Raw genomic sequence first — 25,256 nt, 5'->3', positions numbered from 1 at the left:
TTTTACAGTTTTTTTTTTTTAAATCAAGCTGTACCCCTTACACTCATTTTAAAACAACGTTGTTAGTTTTAAATTTGCAGAAAAATGGTGACGATATGGCATAGTGAGTTCCCATATGCCCTACATCTGGCTCCAGTTTCTTGTTTTCTGATCTTGCTTTTTATTTTTATTTTATTTTTTTTCCTTTGTGTGATAGAATCTCACTCCATAGCCCACACTAAGCTGGAACACACTATGTAATCCAAAGTGACTTCAAATTTTGGAAAATTCTCCTTCCTTAGCCACCATACCTGGAAATCATTTTCTGTAAAGTGTGGCTTTTTTAAAAACACACACACACATACAAATAATAAATTATGCTGGTCAATTTCTTTTTATAGATTTACTTATTTTTATCTGTATGGGTGTTTTGCCTTGAACTCACTCTTTAGACCTGGCCTCTTCAAACTTAGGCATCTGCCTGCCTTTCTCTGCCTCCCAAATGCTGGGATCAAAGGTGTGTACAACCACTGCTCAGCTAAAGATTTATGTTTTCTGTTTTGTGTTTTTTTTGTTTTTTGTTTTTTTTTTTTTTTTAATTTTGTGTGTGTGCAGGGTTCCTGCAAAGAGGTCAGAATTATCAGAACCCCTTGAACTGGAATTGTGAGCTGTATGATGTGGGTGCTGGGAATTGAACCCAGGTCCTTTGAAAGAGCAGTACATTTAACTGCTGAGCCATTTTTCTCTAGCTACCCACCCACACACATTTATTACACGCTGTAAGTATACTTTCCCCAGTTTCTCATATGTGCTGACTAATTTTATATCAGTGTGGCATAAACTAAAGTCATTTGAGAGGAGGAGCCTCAAAGCCTCCATAAGATTAGCTGTCAGCAAGCTTGTAGGGCAGTGGTTTTCAACCTGAGTCACGGCCCCTTTGGGGATTGAACAGCCCTTTGACAGGGGTTGCCGAATACCGTTGGAGTTATGAAGTATCAGTGAGGATAATTTTATGGTTGGGTCACCACAACATGAGGAATTGGATTAAAGGAAGGTTGAGAACCATTGCTTTAGGGGATTTTCTTAATTTTAGTGACTTATGTGGGAGGGCTCAGCCCATTGTGGGTACTAACTGAGCAGGCCATAAAGGAGCAAGCCAGTAAGCAGTACCCTTCCATGGCCTCTGCATTGGTTCCTGCCTTGAGTTCCAGTCTTGACTTCCCTGGATGATGGATGGACAAACTGTAATAGAAAATATGTCCTTTCCTTCTCAAACTGCTTTTGGTCATGGTGTTTATCACAGTTGTCAATGTCTTAAGACAGTGCATATCAACAGAGACTTAGAACAAGCTGAAGTGAGTTAAGTAGGGACAGAAAACACCCCACAGGTTTAATGGAGGATGGAGGAAACAAAAAAAAGACAAGGAAAAGTATTCTCATTCTAGAATTTAAAGTTCTTTATACTACAGAGTTGGGAAAGAGGATCAATAAGAAGGGAAAGTTGGAGGATGGGAAATGGATGTAGATTAGTTAGCTATGTTCAGAATAAAAATCCACAGAATTCTTAACAGTGTGGTAAACAGTAGCAAGCACCTTGATACCAGCGATGAAGAGAACAAATGATAAACATGGAAGGATTAAGGTGCCATTTCTTACCTGAGTGCTGTCTGGAGTCCAGTCTTTTTTGTTTTGTTTCTGTTTTTTGAGACAGTGTCTCTCCATAGCCTTGATCTGAAACTCACTGTGCAGACCAGGGTGGCTTCAAACTCACACAGACTGCCTGCCTCTGCCTTCTGAGTGCTCCCACCCCATCTGAAGCCCATGTACACTTGCATGCCAGAAGACACCAGATCTCATTTAAAAATTGTTATGAGCCACCATGTGGTTCCTGGGATTGAACTCAGGACTGGAAGAGCAGCCAGTACTCTTAACCTCTGAGCCATCTCCCCAGCCCTAAAGCCCATTATTAAACAGTTAAAAACATTACTATTCAGAGAGGTTTTTCATTGAAAACAGCAAAGTAAGTTTAGCAATGTGACATTCCCTCCTCCCCTGTTTTGTTCTTTCTCAGTTTGGGGCTGGAACCCAGGATTTTGTGCAGGTCTGTCACCGAGCCACACCTCAGTCCAGCATTCACCTTTAAAAGAGAACAACAAGACTCACTTCGTTTGTTTTAATCATGTGAATCCGTGCTTGTCTGTTTGTATATGCATGTGAGGACGGCACCCACAGAGGCCAGAATACAGCACCAGCTTGACCTGAGCTGGAGATAAATGGGGCTGTAAGTTATCCAGCGTGAGCGCTGGGAACCGCTGCAAGAGCAGTGTGTCTGTCCTTTTAACTGCTGAGCCAGCTCTTTACCCAGTGTGTATTCTTAAAATAACAGAGCGCAAGAGCAAAGTCCGGAGAGTTAGTATACGTGGATGCTGAAATTAATGAAGAAAAAACACAGTATGTAGCAAGAGTAAATACAATTTTCTTTCCTTAGTGTTGGAGTGCTTTTGAACCAGGGTTTCATGTAGCTGGAGCTGGCTTTGAACTTGTGCTTCAGCTTCCCAACTGCTGAGATTATAGGTGCAAGCCATCATAGCCAGTAGAAAAGAAGTAATCCCCAAGCAGAATAAATCTGAACAAACTGGGGTTGGGGTGGGGATCTAGACACAGTGGTACATGTCAGGAGCTGGACGGATTGCTCTGTGCACCAGAGTGCCTGCTGCTTTTGCAGAGAACTGAGGTTTAGTTCGCAGAGAACTGAGGTTTAGTTCCCATACTCGCAGCCACCTATAACTCCAGTTGACGGGGATCTGAGGTTCCTTCTTCTGACCTGTGAGGGCATCAGTCACACACATGCTATATATTTACATGCAGCCAAAACTGTCATACACATAAAATAGCATGTCGTTTACTTTATATGTCACAGTTTAAGACACAATACAAACACTGCAAGTACTGAAACTACAAAACGTTCTTATTATGAATGGGAAATGGCAGTTTTCTTGTGACCCTTAATTTTTTTCTTTTTATCAAACTATTAAAAACTTCCTTACCGCTAATGTATTTGGGTAACAAATGGTAATCATTAAAATTATACACTGTTATACCAAAATTATAAAATTTAAAGCTTTAAATTATTTGATTTGTATTTCTGATACAGATCAAAGTCAGAACCTTATGTGGTAGAGACCAGCAGATGTTCTTTTGTAAGGGCATTTCTAGTTATTAAATTGTCCAGCTAATTTAAAATCATAGAAAATACAGAATTAGAGTAAAAAAAAAAAAACATGTAAAAGGCAATATCTGACTCGGGAGGCAGAGGCAGGCAGATCTCTGTGAGTTTGAGGCCAGCCTGGTCTACAGAGTGAGCTCAGGGCAGCTAGGGCTGTTACACACAGGAACCCTGTCTCGAAAAACAAAACAAAAAATTAATTTTCCTTCCTTCCTTCCTTCCTGCCTTCTTCTTCCTTTCATGACATCTAAGTTTATCAGTGAAAAAAAAAAAAAAGTCTCTGAGTCTGATCCTGCAGTCCTGTAATTTTAATAACTTGGGTGGGTGAGGCAAGTGGATCTACAAAACACTTCAGGCTTTCCTGGCACCTTTGTGCTCCAGCCCTGTGTGTGTGAACATGCGTGTGCCATTGTGTCACTCTTACAGGCAGGCAAGACAGACGTACAGCTTTGCTGAACGTTTAAAATGCTTAGGTCTTCAGTTAAAGAATAGCTCATTTGAATTAGTTTTTGCATCATGTTAAGACAAGCTTACTATTTGATTTTTATGCATGTGGATAATCCAAGGTTTATATTTTACCAAGAACATACTTAGTTTTATAAGCTTTTTTTTTTTTAATAACATAAAATACATGTTTTCTAGAAACTGGGTTACTATACTATGTTAGGAAAGGGATAGTAAGATTTAGGGTTTATGGTTTGCTCTTATACTCCAAATGCTGTAAAGAAAGTAGTTATTGGAGCCAAAATTTCTAGAATTCTGAGGAGTGGAGACTAGGTTGGGAATTAATTAGGAATTCAGCTCTTCTAAGTTCACTTCCTATGACTATGTACCTCCTGTCTTGGTGTGAAGGTATGCAGGCTGAGTCATGTCAAATTCCTAAATGTCTCCCAAGCTAGTTCCCCAAATAGATCAAGGTTACTGGCCAGCAGTAGGTAGACTGCAGTGTGGAGAAGAAAGTGTCTCCATCCAAAAAATGCAGACGTAAAGTTTTCAAATAATCTTGGATTTTTATCACAGAGTCTTTGAGTTGTGATTGTTTTCAAGAGAATGATAAGAAGCCACACCCCCAGAAGGAAATGATAGAGAAGTTCAAACCTAGGGTACTAAAGCTACTTGGAGTTGACAGAGTTCAAACCTGGGGTACCAGAGCCCACTTGGAACTGATGGAGAAGTTCAAACCTGGGGTACTAGAGCCCACTTGGAGTTGATGGAGTTCAAACCTGGGCTGGTAAAGCCTGTGCCCGCTTGGCTGTGGCAGTGCCTTGAGGGAACAGCATCTCTGGAGTCCACTGTCTGGCGCTTGGCAGTTGGCAATCACCCTTGCTGGTTTTAGTCAGGAAAACATTGTACTGTAAAGTTAACCAGGGGTCACAGTGTTGTCAAACCTATTTAGCTAAGTATTTTACTTTCAAAACACCGACTTGTAAGAATTATTTTATATATAGCCAGGCACCTGTAATCCCCAGGGGGCAGAGGCAGGTGGACCTCTGAGTTTGAGGCCAGTCTAGTCTAGAAAGCTGGTTCAGGACAGCCAGGCTATACAGAGAAACCCTATCTTGAAAAAAGCAACCAAAGAGAATTATTTTATATTACAAAGTTTGAATTGTGTATAATGTTAGTATGTATTCTTTAGAAGTGTGACTACTTTATTCTCATTTGGAGAATAGATTTTTCTCTCTTTTTTTGCAATTTTTAATAAACTTTTTTCCTTCTCTTGCTCAGTTCCTCTCTCCTTCCCTTACACCATCTTTCCCTCTGTGTGTACTGTGGCTTATCATTTCTGTATGGTGAAAACATCCAGAATCCTCCGATCCAGCTCTGGACAGATAGCGTGATTGCCATTACCTCTGAAGTCCTGCTGTGCAGCAGAGCAGATGCTCTCGTTTCTGTCTGACTGTAACTTGGGACAGAAGTTTTGAATTCTAGTAGTAGTATCTCCCTGTCACTTCTTAGTTTGTGTCAAGTTTAAGAACGCCTTCCTTCCTCCCACATTCCTGGGGAACTGGTAGAGTGGGTTCCTAAAGTCAGGGTAAATACTCAGTATCTTTTTATCCTTTTCAAAAGTCTCCTTTGTTCTTGTCTGCAAGAGCCATAGGTTCACAGGACAGCAGCTGTGATAGATAAGTATCTTGTGTCAGACTAGAACTTTCTTTGTTGTGTTTTTTGACTCAGGGTTTCTCTGTGTAGTCATGGCTGCCTTGGACTCACTCTATAGACCAGGCTGGCCTCGAACTCAGAACTCCACCTGCCTCTGCCTCCCAGTGTGCTGGGATTGAAGGGGTGTACCACTGTGCCTGCCAACCACATTCTTACCCATCCAACCACACGGCAGTCTCACTAACCTTGCCTATCCATCGCATACCCCTACCCTACTCCCCACAGCGCACACTAACAAGAGGGCACTGAGGGCATCCGTCACCTTGTTTCTGAGGTTGGCCATAATGATTAAAGTCCTTTTCCTGATTTTTGTTACCTTTTTTCATTTGGTCTTTGGAACTGGTAGTTCTTTGTGGGGCCCACCAGAATCAATCCTCTAGCCCATGGCTCCAGTAGCAGTTTCAGCAATATTTATCAGATACCTTGGACTTTCCTCGTGATTCTAAAGATTTATTTATATATTTATTTGATGTACATAAGCTTTTGCCTGCATGTGTGCATGTGTGCGTTGTGTATGCAGAGACCAGAAGAGGGTATCAGATTCCATGGCACTGGAGTTACCGATGGTGTGAGCTGCCATATGAGTGTGAGAACCAAACCTAGGTCCTCCTCAAGAATAGCCGGTGCTCCTAACTGAGGAGCCATCTGTTTTGTTCTTAGCTCTCATTGCTCAGTTTTATCTCCTGTCACCTAGGCCTATGCCAGTCACATTGTCTTAGTTCCTGAAGCTGTCAATTGGTTCTCGGGATCTGTTTACATCAGTGTTCTTACCTGGTTCTTCAAAATTGGTTTAGCCTTTTGTGTGAAATTGACAAGCAACTATCTATTTAAACAATCCCAGGGGAGTTTCATTAGCTTTACTTTGAGGTATATTTTTTTAATATTCATTTATTTCAGTTGATCTGGTAGGAAGGTACTCTAATGATGTGTTCTCTTCTGTAATGACAGGAAAGACTATGATATAAGAGTTTCATACCTACTGAAAAGTGTTTATAAATATTGCAGTGTGAAAGTTGGTGAAAGTGGCCTTTAGAAGTAAAGTGTGTATCAGAGGAATCCAGTTTGAGTTACTCTGATGGTGGCAGAAGCAGTGCTGTGAAATGGAACAGAAATGCATGGACAAGTATCTTGACAACTTTTCTAATGCCATGCATACACAGTCACCAAGACAGCTTAGGAAGGAAAGCATTGCATTGGAGCCTTGCTTCATGAGCGTCATTGTAGAGAGCGTGGCAGTGGTCGGGCAGGCATGGAGCTGGAGCAAGAACTGATAGTTCACAGCAGATGCAGGAGCCCCCTCTCGGTGACATTCCTCCCCCACAAAGACCACACCTCCTAGTCCTTTCCAAGTAGTTCCGCCAAGCTGTGGACTGTGCATTGAAACATGAGGGCCATTCCCATAAACCACCACAATCAGTGTGATGCCTGAGGTTGATTGTAAGCTGAGTGGGTTCTGGAATCACCAGGAGACAAACTTTTTTGTTTGAGAGGAGTTTAGATTTGGTTATCTTTGGGACATGCCTGTGAGGAATTATCTTGATAAGGCTTGTTGACATGGGCAGTGGCTTTCCCTGGGCTCGTGACATGAACAGTATAAAGCAGAGGAAGTGAGCTGACCCGGGAGTATTGGTCCTCCCAAGGGTCCGGCCCGTGGGTAAGGACAGGGGTTCCAGGCCAAGGGTTTGAGAGGTATGGAGTCATGACACAAATAACTAGAGACCGACAGGAAGAGAGACCAGGCGATATAGCTTTGGGCAACCAATCAGATTCCTTCACACCATCTTGAAGCCTTCCATTGGTTGTTCGTCCCTGGGAAGTCTTCAATGTCAGGTCACCTACTCTACTCCTGACTATTTCTTTAGTCACATTGTCATGTCAGTGGAAGCTTCCCCAGGCCATGAGCCCTAATGACCCTTTGCTGGGGATGTCCACATATCCTCCTTTTTGTTTTATTTTTTTTTATTTTATTTTATTTTATTATTTTTTTTTTTTATATTTCTTGTGACCTCCGGAGATGGGAGACTGGATCCTTTGCCCCGCAGTTGTTGGCCCCAAGCCTCGGGGGCTCACCTCAAGCGATGATGTCTGGCTTAGGTTGCCCCAACTCTTGGGTTCTTACTTGTCATCTTCCTGGTGAGTACTCTTCAAGGGTCGCTCTGTCACGTAGGAGGTGTGGAGGGGCAATGACAGACCAGAGGGAAAAGAGGAGAGGAGGGGGCTGCGTGCTCACCCACAAGCAGCCTAGAAACACAGACAGGGGTGGCTTGCCAATGCCGAGGGGGCCAAAGCCACGTTGGGTGCCAGATGTGAGTGAGGAGCACTTCTCACTGGAGTACGTCCTTCAGAGGAAGACAGTGGCTAGCTGTCTTCATGTCCTGCCACCATACCTTTTCCCACTATGGTAGATTACCCTCAAATTGATCCAGAACGAATTCTCCTTTCTTTAAATTGCTTTCCTCAGGATATTTTATCACAGCAACAACATGTATGGTCAGTAACATTCACAGTGAAATGAGGTAATTGGTTAGTACGTGCATTTTATATTTTCTTACACATCTCAATTCTACAGGGTACAGATTACATCATTTACTCATCCTTAACAAAAACAAAACCAACAACAAAAAACTGGGCTTGGTGGCTCAGGTTGTAATCATAGCACTTTAGAAGATGGAAGTAGGAGATTCAGGACACCAAGGTTAACCATGGCTACGTGAGGCCATAACCTCACTCTCCTCAGATATAAAAGCAATACGTAAGAAGTTTGTTTTCTCATATTGTGTTGAAACCTCTTTGTTGTTTTTAAGTATGTGGGTTTTTAAGTATGTGTTTCAAGTATACGGTGGGGTGGCTTAGTGCTGAAGAGTGCTTGCTGCTTTTTCAGAGGGTCTGATATTGGCTCCTAGCACTGAAGTAGATCGCAGTTGCATAGAATTCCAGTTCCAGGTAGTCTTATCACCTGCTTCTGCCCTCTGTGAGCACTTACAAACATGTAGCATGCACACAGGCACATAAAAATAAAATTAAAAAGTTAAAAACTATCATAAATGACAATATAAGTACCAAATCTATATATTTCCCTCTATAACGATTACTTAATCTTCACCATACAAATATTTAAGTTGTGATTATGCTGTAGTTTGTTACCTGAGTTCTTAGGGTCAGAGCCTGAGCCTTGACATCTCCAACAGTCTAGGGGTGACTACTCATCTTCAAGAGGCCCAGTAAAACAAACAAATGATGGTGACAGGGAAAGAAAGGAGATGTATTCAGTATGTTCACACTGGGAAGACAGCAAAGAGATCCAGTGATGCTTCCAAGTCCATCTTCAGGATGGGAGATTTAGGTTTAAATAGAGAGAAAGAGGTATCCATACGTAGGTAACCTTGGTCAAGGTGTGATCTTCTGTGATCTTCATCGTTGTCTGGGTTGTGGTGTCTCCAGTGAAGTGGTCTGACAAGCTGTCAAAGCTGTGTGGAAATCTCTGTCCACCAGACAAGCTCTTCTTTCTGTTTGGTATCAGTGTGCCAGCATGAGAAATTCCAATTTTGTGGGGTCCATTATGTCAGCAGTCTGATAGTCAGTAGCAGGTGTACAAGTGTCTCTTTAAAGTATCTCTTTAGTTTATCTTTATACTTGCCAAGACAGAGTATGTTCTGATGTCTTTTGGGCTCACTTCCATCCATGACTTAGGCTTGCATTTAAAATTATACTTCGTAGGTACAACTGTTCTTTTTGTTCATTGTTGGAACTCAGTCAAAAGAAAGTTGCATGGTGACCAATGCCTTGGGGAACTCTGAGAGAGGCATTGAAAAATAGGCTGAGAAAAATAGGCAGCAGTCTCTTAGCTCAGGTGCAGTTTGTTCCCTGGATTGTTCTTGGACATGATTTATCCTGTGACTTTCATTCAATTTCAGAGTTGGGGAGGGATCAGGGAGGACATAGTGGGAAGAAAGGGAAGGGGTAAGTGATATAATTCTATTTTATTTATTTATATATATATATTTATTTGTTCATCTATCTACATCTATCTATCTATCTATGTTATTTTATCCAACCATCCATCTATCATCTATTTTTATTTTTCAAGATAGAGTTTCTCTGTATAACAGCACTGACTATCCTAGAACTTGCTCTGTAGACCAGGCTGGCCTCAAACTCATGGAGATCCTCTTGCCTTTGCCTCGTGAGTTCTGCACCACCATGCCCAGCATAATTCTATTTTAATTAAATGTATTAAAATAGGATTTTAAATTATTGTACGGAAATACTGTAGAAAGATAAATTATCATTTCTAAATTTATTAATGCAGTAATATGTTACAACAGCAGTTTTCTTTAAACCACTAGTTCCCCCAGTAACTGACATGGAGAGACTGATTTATTATGAAGCTATTATTATTATTATTATTATTATTATTATTATCATCTGCTCTATGCTGGGCAGATTCTGAGCTACTCTAATCCTAGTACCTTTAAACCCACATAGGAGCCAATCACTTGCCAATCCGATGACTCCGAGGCAGCTTCTGCTCCATCAGTCTGTCCCTACAGGCACATGCTCCTTGCCATCTTACCTTGTGGTGATTACTCTCTCTCTCTTTCTCTCTGTCTTTCTCTTCTGCTGGTCTTCTTCTGCCCCATCTCTGCTTTCCCTCCTCTCTTGACCTCAAGCCTAGGCACCTAAAACTCCGCCTCCCTCTCTTCTACCCAGTCATAGGCTTCAGCATCTTAATTTAGCCAATCAGGGATAATTGGGGGACATTCCTTATCATCACAGGGTTGCAGGATATAGTTCAGCATTCATAACAGTGCCCACGGCCAGGGGTAACCAGGTCTCTGGGCACTGAAAGCAGCATCTGAAAACGCAGTTGGACCTTCCTCCAATAAAATACTTTACTTCATTTTTAATGAGGTGCTGGGTTTTGCCTCTGCCTCTGGTGCTGCTCCTGAGAAGCCTGCCACACCTTCCCTGTCTGATGATTCTGTCATGCTCTGAACTCCTGGAGAAGGGCTGTGTGCACCTTCCTCTCAGTAATCCTGCTTACTATCACTGGGTCTTTTCATTCTCAAACTCCACAATCTTACCTTCTAGAAAATGAACTGGAACGAACTTAAATTTACTTTGTCTAGACTGTCCTGGAACTTCTGTCATTTTTAAATACAGTTCTCCAAATCTTTTATTTTTTTCTTTCTTAGCTTCTGGAGAATTTTTTTTTCAATTCATCTTCTTTCTTTCTCTCTCTCTGTCGCTTTCATTTGTTCAACTTTTTATCGCCGTGAGTTCTGTGTCATACACCTAAGTCCCACTCCTCCCGCTGTCCCTCATATATGCCCTCTGCCCTTACCCTCCTTCAAAAGAAAATAAAAATAAAACAAAGCAAAGCATAGAAAACACCCTGTTGTGCATGCTGTAGCGTCATATAGTGCACCCTTTTGTCCACATCTTTACTTGCAAATGTTTTTTGCAGTGAGCCATTGGTCTGGTTCAAGGCCTCTGGCTTTTGCTGCACCATCAGTACTGCATCCTCACCAGGGCTCTCCTTGTTCATCCTTTTGTTGCCCTGTGTCCTGGAGATCCTGCAGCTTTGGATTAGCAGGACTGGCCCTTTTTCCTGCTTCACCAGTTCATGCATGACATTAATTTTGGGGTGGGTCAACTGAAAGTCCTATATCTGGGCCTAGTTGGTAGCTGAGTTGGTCAGCCAACCAGCTTTCCTGCATCTTCACACCAGGGTGAGCTCACCAAGTGCCTCATGTGGCAATGGGCAGGGTCAGCTCTCATGCCCAAGGGGCTAGCTCACCCTCACTCACACCAGAGCCTGGTTCACTGTGCTGCCCAGTAGAGACATGGGGCTCCCCCAAACTGGGGAGGGATAGCCAGCTCTGCTGCTCGCAGACCCTCTGGGCTGGCTTACCCAAACCTTCCCGTGCTTTTGCCATCAGGGCCAGCTCCACCGAGTAGCCCTGTTGTGCAGGGTCTGTTCTCCTGAGTGCTGCAGCCAGTGAGAGGTGGGGCTGGTTCAGCACAGTCCTTGAACATCTGTGTGGTTCCAGGTGGCTGCCCAGAAAGACCAGGGACGTCCACACAGCGGTAACATGAGCCACGGACATCGACGCAGACTCCTGCCACTGCATGGCTGCAGACCCATACATGTCCCTCAGCGCAGCACAGGCTGGGACTTCACCATGGCTGGCTGCTCATAACAGGCTGTTCCTCTCCACCCTCACATCTCCAGGTCCCATCTCTTTTCATAATACATTACTGTGCGCCTCTTCCTCTCCTGTCTGCCACCACATACCTGCTGTGGTTTCTGCTGCAGCGGCCTACACGGCTGGTTCTCTGGGTACCCTCCTCTCCTGGCACTGTGTGCCATGGCAGCCAGCGTGCCTCTAGGTGTCTACAGCCCTGTGGTGGCAGGCAGGTGTCTGGATGTCTTCCTCCTCCTCCTGCACTGTGTTGCCTGGCTGTGGGCAGGCCTCTGGGTATCTTCAGCTCACCTGTTCTTTCAACTTTCTAATTCTTGTTGGGATTGCACATTTACTGTTTAAAGTTTTCATTGTTTTTCTTTGTCTCCTATAAACATTCCTTTGTTACATGGTATTTTTTTGTTTAAAAATGTAAATATTTACCCTTTGATAATATTGATGCTCTATAGTTTCTTGAAATTTTTATTTTTTTCTTGTAACATCTCTGTATCACTCTGATTTGTTTTGCCATCTTGCTTGAATCCTTCATGTTAGAAGCACTTTTTTCTCTTGTTTTTTGTTTTTCTTGTTCGGAACAGGGTTTCTTAGAATAGACTTGGCTGTTGTGGGCTCACTTTGTAGACCAGGCTGGCTTTGAATTCACAGAGATCAACCTGCCTCTGCTTCTGCCTCCTCAGTGCTGGAGTACAGCTGTGGACCACCGTGCCAGGTTTAGAAGCTTTTCTTAAATGTCAGGTGGTCCTTGGGTGTCCACACTCTCAGGTACAGCGATGTTAAAGAGCTTATTCTGAGCTCCCAGTCTGGCTGTGGGTATTTTGTTTGCTTGTTTTTGATTGTTACCAAAACAGGACCCAGTGGTCCTGCTCCCCTGCAAAGTCTGCTGCATTTGAACCCCAGGAAACGACTTGACCACTTGGTCTAGTGCAAAGTTGACTTAGGACTGGGAAAAAAGAGGCGCTTTGTACATGGTAATCACATATGCTACCACTGACTCCTAATCTTTGGCGTCCAGTTTGCTTTTTGTTTCATGTTTGTTTAGGTGTGAGACAATTACTGTGCTGCTAGTGAAGGATAGGAGTGCAAGTTGTCAAAACATCTATTGCACCAGCCTATATAAAACTGTAAATTACTTTTTCTTCCTATTTTAAAAGTACGGCTTACCCTGTGGTGCAGACTGCTCTCTGACTCCCTGAACCACTGAAATGTTGGGAGTAAATCAGGAGCCACCTAGCAACAGCACCTTTATCAATAGCTGGGGGTAAAAGTCAGAGCTGCAAAGTTCTGCTCACTTTTCTCTTGCATACAGTGACAGTTTTTGAAAGGTTACATGATGTGATTATGAAGGCAATGTAAGTATGCTCTTTGAAAAATGTGCAGCTTCACTCTGCATTGTTTTACTAACATACACCTTTAATTAAAAATAACCATGTAGAGTTATAACCAGTTACTTTTAAATCAATTTGTCTCTGTGTAGTTTAAAAACTTAATTTTCATTTTAAGTGAATATTAGTCATCACATCCATATTGAAAAGAGAATGTTAAAGAGAATTGTCATGAGATCAAGTCACTTGAGAAATTGAGCTCGGGTGTGAGCTACCCAGTGTGCAACAGCGCTGACTCACCACCGGGGTGACACTGTGGATGAGACACCTGAGTTCCTAACTTGAGCAATTCTGCAGGGTAACTGAAGGAAGCTGTTGAAAAGCAATCTGTGCCGTCCTCTTCAGAGACTATGAAGTCAGCAGCCAGAGGGTAAACACAGGCTCTTAGGAGCAAAAACCTTAGCTGTTTTTTATGGCTTGCAACCCATAAGCAGATAAAGAAAATTGGTATCATAGTTTAATTGAATGCCCAAAGCAGAACATCTTGAAACACTGACAGTTTAAACACCTCCTTTAGAGAATGGTGGCATCACTGAGTTCCCCAGTTCTTGTGCAGTCATTTTGCTTCATGTTGGTTTAGCCTGAAACTAATGCCAATTCATAATTGCACTAATCGGTCACCATGCAGAGTTCTTTGTGTGTGTTTTTACTTTTTATTTTTTTAAGCTTCCCGCTTCATTATTCATCAAATTCATCTGAAGGATCTAACCAATTAAGAGACTGGAGAATATCACCCATTCAGATCTATGACAAATGTAGACTAACTCTTTATCTCAGAGATGTTTAGGAAATAAGTGATCAGAATTCTGTAAAAAGTGAATTAGATTGGAATGACACGTAGTGGCTCAGCCATCTAGGGACTAGAGTAGCAGCAGCCTCAGCTCATTCTCCCTTCTGCCGAGTGAGAGCTATTCCTCACAGTTGCCCTTTAAAAGGCCCGCACACCCTTAGGGAATGCTTTGAGGGTGGCACTTGCAGAAACAGGACTGACCTCTCCTTTCCTAGCGTTTGCATCTCCCTGAATCCCTTCCTGAATCGAAAAGAGCTGGAGGTAGTGGTGCATCCCTGTAATCCCAGCACCAGCAAGCCAGGGCAGGAGGATGCTGCGAGTTTGAAGCTAGTCTGTTTATATAACAAAACTCACATGCATACTCACACTCTCGCTCACCTTCTGCGCCTACAATTCTGCTTATTTCCAGTTTGGATGGAGATGCAGAATTTACCTGATTTTATTCTCACAGAGCCTATGTTATACCATTAAGGGTTTTAGTATGATGAGGCTAATGGGTCTTTTTCCTGCAAGACACACTCTGGGTTTTGTTTGAGCAGAGGACAACAGGCTTTACATGTGATTAAATGTGTAGTTAACATTGATTAAAGTTGGTTAGGGTCCCTTTCCATTCGGCATAACTGTAAAGACTGCAGAGTTTTAGTTACTGCTGACCTTTATGATGTTTATATTTGAGTACTTTCTGTTGCCATAGCTTCCATCCCTTTATTCAGTGATGAAGAGAAATGACATTTTTTTAAAACAAATTTTTTTTTGAGATTTATTTATTATTTATACAACATTAGGCCTGCACATCAGATCTTACTATAGATGGTTATGAGCCACCATGTGGTTGCTGAGAATTGAACTCAGGACTTTTGGAAGGACAGTGAGTGTTCTTAAACTCTGAGCCATCTCTGCAGCTCGACATTTTTCTTTTTTAATAATTGCAGTGAGGTCAGGTTGAGGTACTTTCTTAACTGAGTTAAGAGCAATTATTTTTTAATTTAAAAAAAAACACTATTACACATATTTCTTTGACCTTATAATCATTCTTTAATATCCTTAAAATTGGTCTTGTGTGTGAGGGCTGCAGAAACCGTTAAATGTAAAATAATTTCTACGTACTCCCTTTTTAATGGACTAAAAGTCTTTGCTCTCACATGTGAATGTTAAGTATTCTTAAACTCTCATCCATGCCTGTGAACTCTGGCTTGCTCAACTGTCTTTGAAGCAGTTTATTTTTGACTGGAGAAGAAAGGCTATTACCCTATTTTATTTTATTTTCACTATGAATAAAAGTGTTTATTCTCATGCTTTCCGATACCAGTTTTGTTTCTAAGTTGTATTTCTTTAGAACTTAATTAAACCAGGCAAAATAGCTTCTCAAATTACTTAATTTTATTTTAATCACATATCTAATCACTGCACACATATATGTCAATATTGAGCATTTGAATTTGTTAATAAAGTACAAAAATAATTTTTCATTATAGGGAACTGCAAATAGAACTTACATTTACGTATATTAAAGTTTACAAATTCTTCCTTTGTTTTTTTTTCTTTTTTCCTTTTTTCTTTCTGTCTTTCTGTCTGTCTCTCTGTCTCTCTCTCTTGCTTGCTTGCTTGATAGGATTTTTTTCTTCTTGACAGGATTTCTCTGTGTAGCCTTGGCTGTCCTGGACTCACTTGACCAGGCTGGCCTCATAAAGATCTACCTGCCTTTGCCTCCGCCTCCCAGAGCGTTGGGATTAAAGGTGTGTGCCACTGTGCCCATCTGTTCCCTTTTTTCTAAAAGTGCTGTTACTAAAATTCAGAAGGTCAGTAAGAAAGTGAAGAGAACTAACATGAAAAGCTGACTTTTCAAATAATTTTCAGGCACTATGTCTGTGTTAGCCAGGTAAATATATTCAAAAAAGAAGATAGAAATTGTGAAATTGTCTCATTCCTTGATTGAATTGTGAAGAACTGATCTAATTCTGCAGTTTATTCTATTCTTCTGAATGGACTAGCCATGGTGGCTTCCTTTTTGCTGTAGGCAGGCCCGATGAACAGAAGCTTTGAGAACGATGGCAGCTGATGGGGCCTTGGAGAGGGCAACCCAGGAATCCAGACTGAGCTTGAGTCAACCGTGTATACCTGACTAATTACCTGAAGTGTTATTCAGTGCCACTGCAGAGGCAAGTGCAGCAGCAGCAGCATGCTCAGGGGTGGTGTGGAGCGAGCCCAGCTGGCATCTGTAGAGACGGAAGGGGCGGGCCTCCTGAGGAGGCAGGATTGCGGGAGGCCTAATTCTGTCTTACTTTGGGGGCAGAACATGCTAGTTAACCTTATTTTAGAATTTACCTTTTCCCCCTAAATATATCAGTGCCTATTCAAAAAAAATGTTGGTATGTATAAAAATTTAATTCAACCCAAATGCATTATTAAGGGTATGTTTTCAAAAAATGGTTATTCAAATATAATACTTTGTAATACTTTGTTTTTCTTATTTTTCTTTCTGCCTTAAGTAATGATGATGTTTGTATTTGCTTTAAAAATAAGTAATGTGTAGATAGCTAGTATAAGCTCCCAAGAAAATGCTGAAAAAATCACTTATAGCCATTACTCTTGCCTGATTTGGGCTATTCCTATGACTGGCCACCAGTTCACAACTTTTGAAATGAAATTTCATTTTTTTTGTAAAGATTTACCTGAACACTTTACAGCTGAGATAAAGACAACATACAGTTTATAAAAGAATATAATATGTGAGTGGTTATGCATGAAGAGTGTTGTGACTTGAAGTAAAAGTTAAATATTCTGCTAATTTTTAATATTTAGGAGTGCATTATAGTATCCAACCTTGATAGCATCCAAAAAAGTTGCTGTTCTGTTAGAAAGGCAGACCTGTTCTGTTTGATATGCACTCACAAGTGATAGCAACCTGTCATAATTTATACTTTGTCCACTATTATGTAAAATTTCATTATTATACGTTAGCTAAGTGTTACATGATATTACTTAGTTCTGTTTGTTTTAGTAGGTGTACAACTGTCAACTGTCAATTTTGAAATATTTTGTATGTATAATTCTATCAAACATTGAAGAATATCTAGAAGACTGAAATATTTGTTTTACATTAAAGTGAATGGAAACACAACCTGTGGCTTAAAGTGATACCTAGATTATTAAACCAATGTAAATGGCATGGTCACAGTTTAGTACTGATTTAATAAACTGTTTTAAAGGGGAAGTTTCTGTTAGCTAAGAAATAATGAACTGTACTAATTTCTCAAATTGCTTAATAAAAATATGTACCACATGACCATATAGTACCATAGAGACTACTTTGTAAATGAATGTATCCTTGAGCTTTCTTCATTCTGCATTATGTATTCTTCACTTGAATCTGGGAAGTGCTGGAGTCAGACATCTGCATACCCCTCTAGGTTGAGCAGTGGAGCCTGTTTCATAGTTTTATCACACTGATTACAAGTAAACTTACTGTAAACATTTTTTTAACGTTCTTTTGGTCCTAGAAATAAATTTCACACACACACACACAAAACCTGTCAAACTGCTTAATAAAAGCATTTAAACTATAAACTAAAAACCAGAAGTTAAGGGCCATGGAAGAAAACACAGGCCCAAAGAAAGGAAAGAGCAGCAGAGTTACACTTTATTTATAAAAAGTTTTATTTTCGAGAATTTCTTACATCATCGTCACCTTTCTCTCTACTCTCTCAAGTGCAGTTGTCTGTTCCATTCCTCAAATTCATGATGAATTATTGTTGCACACAACATACATGTTTATGTGAGTACAACGTGTTCATTTAGTGTTGCTAGTGTGTATATGTGCTTAGGGGCTGAGCACTTGGAATTGGATATCTGTCCGGGTTCGTATTCCTGGAGAAGAATGATCTCCCTTTCTCAGCAGCCAGTTCCCTGCAAATATGGACCCTGTCTCTGCCTGTACTTCTTCATGCCTGGCACTGCCCCCTTGGCCAATTGGGCAGGCAGCAGTACCCTACGCTGACTGTGAGCTCACCCAGCAGATGTGATAAGCCACATGTCCTCACCAGTGCAACAGATCTCGTCTGTGTGTTCATCAAGCTGACGACCGACAGGGCAGTGGCATAGGGCTCAGCCACTGTGTCCAACACTGTGGAGGAGGTTACTGCCCTGAAGGTCTTCATCAAGTACTCCTTTCTGATCCTGCTGATTAGGATACCCATCCCAGACCCAGTTTCCCCACCCCGGGGACTGGCTAAGTCAGCCGGAAGCCCTGCAGGCAGTCAGCTCTCCGCTTCCTTTCTCCATGCCCAGTACCAACTCAATCAGCTCTGTACCTTCTGTGTATTGCCTTGGCCCATTTGTTCCCAACCTTACTCTAACTGAACAAGTCACCAGGCCTGATGATATGCCGGAAGAGCTCTGAGCTCAGTTGGCAAGCACAGCATGGCTACATACCTGTGGCTTATTGTTCTGTTGGCTGCAGCTGGAGGCTACTATCCCTGTAGGCTGTTCCCGGAGCCATGCCATGCTCATCACATGATCATTGGTCTCTAATCTGGTTGGCACATTGTCCAGGCCTGTAGGTGCAGAGCAAAGGCAACTGCATCGCGGCTGGAAAGCAGGCCCAGAGTGCTTCTCCAGGACTTTTCTTATGTGCTCTTTTGTCAGGTATCTTCTGCTGATCACGTGATACCTGTCCATTTGTGTGTGTTTATTACTTTTGTTGATTTAACTTGATCTTTTTGATAAGTGCCTATGTTAAGTTTACAAGGATTTTGAGGATTTATGTTCATCAGGGATATTGACCTCTCATTTTCTGTTGTTGTTTCTTTGTCTGAATTTTGTTAGTGTAATACCACCTTCAGAGAAGGGCTTTGAAAATGCCCTTTCTGATTCTCTTTTGATAATGTAAGAAGTACTGTTTGTAGTTCTAGTAGAAATTCTGGTAGAATTCTCCTATGAATTCATCTGGGCCTGGGCTTGTTTAGTGAGAAGTCTTTTTTAAATGTGTAGTTTTATTCATGTGTTCATGAACGAATACACATGTGTATTTGAGTACCCATGGAGGCCAGAAGAGAGCGTTGTATCGCTGGAGTTGGAATTCCAAGAAGCTTTGAGCTCAGATCCAAACATTGCTCCTCTCTGGAAGAGCAGGCAAGTATGCTGACCCATGAGCCATCTGTCTGCTCAACCCCAAGGAAGGCTTCTCTTCACTGTGCCGAGCTCACCACTTTGCCTGAGCTTACTGTGCTGAGCACTTCTCGGTTTTGCTTCAGTGGTTTAGATTCATCCATTTCTTTTAGATTTTCTAACTTAAATGAGTATAGTTTTTTAAAACTATATTTATGATATTTGGTTCTTTCTTTTGGTTAATTAGTTCAAGGGTCTTACCCTCCCCCCATTGGGTTATTGGATTCCTTGATTCCTTGTAAAGTTTTCTTTGTGTCTATGCCATTAATTTATACCTTGATGTTTATTACTTCTTCCCACATAATGGATTTTGGTTTGGCTTGTTCTTATTTTTTTTCCCCAAATTCTTGAGTTACATCATTAAGTCATTTATTTGTGTACTTTCAGATTTTTTTTTGAGACAGGGTTTCTCTTTGTATGTAGCCTTGGCTGTCCTAGACTGACTTTGTAGAACAGGCTAGTCTCAACTCAGAGAGATCTACCTGTCTCTGCCTTATGAGTACTTAAGATGGTGTTTCAGAGGTTTTGTTTTATAGTACCTTCATTTTCCTGTAATTCTGGATTTTTAAGCTTTCTTTATTTTTTTGGTCCATTTATCCTTTAGTCATATGTTGTTTATTTTCCATGAGTTTGTATAGCTCCTATAGTATATAGTATAGTTCCTTTGTGTAGTTCATTTGCTATTGATTTTAAACTTTATTGCATTGTAGTCAGATAGGACACAAAACTGAGAAAAACCAAAGCAGAATTGTGTTGGAACTTGTTAAGATTTGTTTTGTGTACCAGTATATGTTCTGTTTTAGAGACATTTCCGTGGGCTTCTGAACGGAATGTGTATTCTTTGGCATTTGGGTGGAGTAGTCTGTAGATACCTGTTAGCTCTTTTTGATTTATGGTATCATTTAATTCTGATATTTCTTTATTTTCTGTGCAGATGACCAGTGTGTGGGAGGAAATGGAGTATTAAAATTGCCTCCTATACCGAATTGGAGCTAACCCAATGTGCTTAATTCCAGTGGTGTTTGTTTTGTGACTAGGGTGTGCCAGAGTTGAGCACGTTTCTTCATTATTGTGCTGTCTTCTCTCGACTGTTCCATTGACTGGAATGAAGTGTCCTTTATCTCTTCTGATTAGTCTGGTTTGAAGCCTGTTTTGTCAGAAATTAAGATAGTTTTTTTTTTCCTGGTCCCATTCGATTGGGATACTTCTTTCTATCCTTTCTCTTTAAGGTGGTGACTATTTTTAAAGTTTCTTTTAAACAACAGGAAGACTTGTTGTTTTGTTTTGAGACATTCTGTCTGCAGTCTGGGCTGTTCTAGAGCTCACTGTGTAGAGCAGTCTTGCCAAGACTCAAGACCAAGATCCTTCTGCCTCTGCCTCTGTCTCTTGAGTGCTGGGATTAAAGTCCTGTGCCACCAGGCCCACCCTAGACTTTTTTAACCCATTTATTTTACTTGTATTTAATCAAGTAGTTGAGATTATTAATATTTAAAGTTATTGTCAGTGTGTGTATGCATGTGTGTGCTTGTGTGTGTGTGTTTGTGTTTGCTGTTTGTCACAATACTTTGTGCTTCAGTAGTTATGGCTTTGTTTTCTTTCTATAGTCTCTTCTCTTGGCTATGCTTATTCCTCTCTTCAGTACTAAGTATTTATGTATTCTCTGTAGGACTAGTTTGTTGGACGTGCATTCTTTTAGTCTGCTTATATCATAGAAAGTTTTTCTTTCTCTTCCAATTATGCCATGAGTCATTCATGCATTCGCAACCTGGGAAACTTACACATTATCATGTTTGGCTGCCGGCATGAGATATAGCCATGGCTATCTCTGAACCATTTCTGGGTGGTGACCTTCACTGCCCAGAAAATTGGTCCTCAATGATGCTGGTCTTTTTTTTTTTTTTTTAATTTTATGTGCATTGGTATCTTGGCTTGATGTATGCCTGTGTGAGGGTATCAGAGTCTCTGAAGCTGAAGTTACAAACAGTTGTGAGCTGCCATGTGGGTGCTGGGAATTGAACCCAGGTCCTTTGGAAGAACAACTAGTGCTTTTAACTGCTGAGCCATCTCTCTAGCCTCTCTGGTCGTTTCTTAATCATGGCTGATTCTTCAGAACTGGCTGACCAGACTACATATTCTTTAAAGTAGTGAAGGGCACTGATAATCTTTAAGGGACCCTCAAAATATTCCATTGAAATTTCATGAGCCAAACCTTTAATCATATGTAACTGCTTTTTATCATTATCTTCTAAATTCCCTCTCTAGCTTATTAAGCTCTGAATGGCTTTTATAGCCCAAAGTTCCAAAGTCCTTCCACAAGCCTCACAAAAACATGGTCAAGTGTGTCACGGGCAATGTCCCACAAACCTGGCATCAATTTCTGTTGTAGTTAGGTTTTCTGTTGCTGTGATAGTGCATCATGACCAAAAGCAGCACACTCCATTACCTAGGGCATGCAAGACAGAGCCGTGGAGGAGCGTTGCTTACTGGCTTGCTCCCCACAGCTTGCTTGAGCCTGCTTTCTTACACCACCAGGACAACCTGCCCAAGGATGGCAATACCCACAGGGGGCTGGGTCCCTGCTTATCAATCATTAATTAAGAAAATGCCCATGGGTCTGCCTACAGGGGACTCCGATGGAGGCAATTTCCCACCCGTGGTTCCCTCTTTTCAAATAACTCCAGCTTGTAGCACATTAACAAAAGCAAAGCCAGAATAGGGTTTGTCTTATTTTCACCTCCACTAGTCTCAGTGCTTTGTTTGTTTTATTGATTCACTTGTCAGACCCTTCGTTTTCTTCATTTCATTCAGTTTGTATGTTTGTGTTTTCTTGGCCATCACTTAACTTATTATCAATTAACTTATTGATAACCACCTTGAGCTATGTGTGTCTTCTTTAAAAATCTTGAATTCTCTGATAAAAGTAACATAGTTTGAGGTTACTCTTTTTAAGTTGTGTGTCCTGGGTTCAACTAGGTAGTTCTCATTGGAGAACTTCTATAGGACTAGTGGGATTTGTGAGGAGGGGACACATACTGTAGGCCTTCTGTGTTGTCTGTTTTGGGAATGAGACTTTGGTGCGTTGATTTCCTTCATTGGTTGTTTCTCATGTGGTATTCTAGCTTGCTTCAGGCCAGGCTGCCTCAGGACCTGAGTGTCAGGAGCTAGGCCTAGGAGATAGCTTTGTAGGACATGGTTCTCCAGGGGACTCAGCAAGGAAAGCCAGTGCAGGAATTTTTGGGGTAGGAGGTAGGCCTGGGAGTTGATATGGCATGTTTGAGTTGGTTCTGTATTGCCTGGTTTTAAACTGGCTGTAATGAAGAATGCTGTTATTGAGTCACTGTACATCTTTCTCTGTGAAACAGGACTACAGCTTTAATATTTAATAAAAACTACTTCCTTTTTTGTTAAGAATTGTTGGAAACAGTTTTGTTCGAAATGATTAGAAAGAAAAACACTTGATTAGTCAGTGTATATTTTTATTTACATTTGAATATGTTTTATTATTCCTTCCAACACAGACACTCCTTGAATATGCAGAGAAATGGAAAACCTCAGAAGACCCCTTACCTTTGCTGGAGGTATACACAGTAGCCATCCAAAGTTATGTTAAAGCTCGGCCGTACCTTACCTCTGAATGTGAGAGTGTAGCTGTGGTTCTGGAGCGCTTGGCCTTGTGAGTAGAACTTTGAAAAATGAGTCGAAGACCATAATTATTTTTTTCTTAAACTTTATGTATCATGCTTTAACGGTTAGTTAGTTTAAAATAGATTTTGTTTAAAATAGTTAATAAATACGCTTCTGATAGAATTACTGGCTTTGTTTTATTTTCAGTAATCATTTGTATCCTTTTCTTTTTTAGAAGCTGTGTTGAACTTTTACTGTGTCTACCTGTTGAGTTATCAGATAAACAGTGGGAACAATTTCAGACCTTGGTGCAGGTGAGATCACTTACCTATTTCACATGGATGTACCATCATCAGGTTTGCTTATTTGACTAAACTTTAAAGCGTCTAAATGCTGTGTTTCTTGAATATTTGTAGGTAGCTCACGAGACGCTGATGGAGAGCGGCAGCTGTGAGCTGCATTTCTTGGCTACTCTGGCTCAGGAGACTGGGGTGTGGAAAAACACAGTACTGTCCACTATTCTCTCCCAGGGACCACTGGATAAAGATAAAGGTAAATTTTCTAGAGGGGGAGAAAGAACAACAAATGAGTCATTAGCCTAGGAAAACATTTAATTTCTTTGAATATTACTCATCTCAAGATGTATCAAAGGAGGCCCATATAATTAAATTTTAGGTGAAGGACTTAAAGCCTTTTGCCTTTATTTGGAGGAAGATGTATTTTTAGGAATTTAGAATAATCAAAATTGCATTGTTTTTTTTTTTCTCAACCTCTTTTCGTAAGAATAGGCTTTTTTTTTTTTTTTTCCCCAGTGCACTGGCAGATAGCATTTGTAATGGCAGAAGGCATTTGTAATGATGAACTCATTTAACAGGTGAAAAGCAGAAGTAAGCAGTACACAATTTTCCTCAAAACAGTAAGCGCTGTCTGCTGGAACTTTTTCCCTCTGTGTAGCCTTGGCTGTCCTGGACTCACATTGTAGATCAGGCTAGCCTCAAACTCAGAGAGATCCTTCTGCCTCTACCTCCTGAGCACTGGGATTAAAGTAGTGTTCTGCTGGAATCTTAGGTCTTCTATTTCTAAGATTAATTTTCGCAGATTATTCAGTCGTATAGTATTTTATTGTTTTATGAGCTCAGACAATAAAGATCCCAGGTAAGCTCAAACTGGCAGGTATTGCATTGAAGTAGATAGCTAAGTACTAATACTAGACAACATTTAGAGTGCCAAATTGCTTACACCAGGAAGAATGGCATCACAGTTGTTTCCTGGGCATCAGTTCTTTAAATTACTTAAAGCTGCTGCGGCAAGCAGAGGTGCCGATCTCAGAGTGAGGAAAGCCTTGCCTATGTAGATAGTTTCAGGCTAGTCGGGGCTAAAGTAAAATAACAACAACAAAAATTAATTATGAAGATTAGTTCATATTCATTAATTATGTCGCTTTCACCCTACACCCTGAGGTATGAATAGATATTTAACTGGACTAATGGGAAATTAGCATGTCCAGGAGTAAAGGGCAGATAGTTATCACTGTCTACGTCTTTCATTATTGCTGCTTTTCGTACTGACTCTTGGCAAAGTCTAGGTAATTTTGCTCCTTGACATTAAGTTTAAAAGGCCATGAGATGGGGATTTAAGACAGTGATAATGAACTCTGCGGGTACTTTGAAATTAACCAGAAGGCTTCCCTGTTCATCTCTTAAGTATTCCTTCCTACAAGTAGTTCCTGCTTTTCTTCTCTTCTGCTATCTTTGCCATCCTTTCCTGATTGTTCCCATGTTATCCCTCCCTTCAAGGACATTTAGGTCTCTGTAGTATTCAGACTGGAAAGAAATGGAAGCTAGATCTTATTTATTTTACTTGCAGTGGTGGTAGTGTTTTATACAGGACCTCTCTGTATAGTTGAGAGTGGCCTGGAATTAATGCTGGAGTTACAGTAAAAAGTCACCCTTTCTGGCTGAACCTCATTATTTAAGACAAGAACAACAATAATTTTACAGTAGCAACTCTTAGACTCTTGTTTTTGACATAGTTCTCTCTAATAGGTGAATGTCAACATTCATTATTTTTAGTATCAAATTATAGTTTTAATTGTAGTTTTGGAAATACTAGATGTAGTATGTTAATAGTAATATCAAATTGTTTTGAATATAGTTCATAACAGCATGCAAGTATGTTTCTATGTGTTCCTTAATTTAACTTTTTAAAATGGTCCTCTGATATAAGTAGGATTTATTGTTCCTTGTCTGTTTCACAGATGAGTAAGTGGAGGCTTTTCTGAATCACAGTCGTAGTGATAAGAGGCAGAGATGAAAACTGAAGTTCTGTCCTGAGCTTCCTTAGTGTTATATCCTAATAAGTAGCCTAGCAAAAGGAAATTACAGCCAACCTAAATAAAGGCTTAGCTTCTCTTCATGTTTTCAGCTTCTCAGTAATGTTTTACTAAACTCACATTTTGTTTAGGTCAGAAGAAAAAGGTGTATCGACCTTTTCAGAGGCTTAACATGATTTTAAAAAATAATGTGCTCTATTTTCTTGCTTGTGGATGTTTTGACATGGCGCCTGTTAACCAATGTTTCTGCTTGTTAGTCTCTTTACTGCTTTATTTCTAACCATAACCTCACACAGCCACTGGAATAAGTTGGACTGTGCAGCAGGAGTCTACAGTCTCATGGATTCATTAAAAAAATTGGAGGGATTAAATGTTGGCATCTGTGTATTAA

At 40.7% G+C, this 25,256-nt stretch overlaps 1 protein-coding gene across 1 annotated transcript in view; it reads left to right on the top strand.

Annotated features, from left to right (window-relative positions):
• Znf292 (zinc finger protein 292) overlaps positions 1-25,256 on the top strand; it is a 77,423-nt gene that overhangs the window by 18,955 nt on the left and 33,212 nt on the right. Inside the window, exons 2-4 of the mRNA XM_021642676.2 lie at positions 22,428-22,582; positions 22,769-22,847; positions 22,950-23,085. Coding sequence (XP_021498351.1) covers positions 22,428-22,582; positions 22,769-22,847; positions 22,950-23,085 — 370 coding nt within the window. The remainder of the gene's footprint in view (positions 1-22,427; positions 22,583-22,768; positions 22,848-22,949; positions 23,086-25,256) is intronic.

The sequence above is a fragment of the Meriones unguiculatus genome, chromosome 20 (genome assembly GCF_030254825.1).
Source record: "Meriones unguiculatus strain TT.TT164.6M chromosome 20, Bangor_MerUng_6.1, whole genome shotgun sequence".
NCBI classification, from domain to species: Eukaryota; Metazoa; Chordata; class Mammalia; order Rodentia; family Muridae; genus Meriones; species Meriones unguiculatus.
This window is presented reverse-complemented; position numbering and strand designations above follow the sequence as displayed.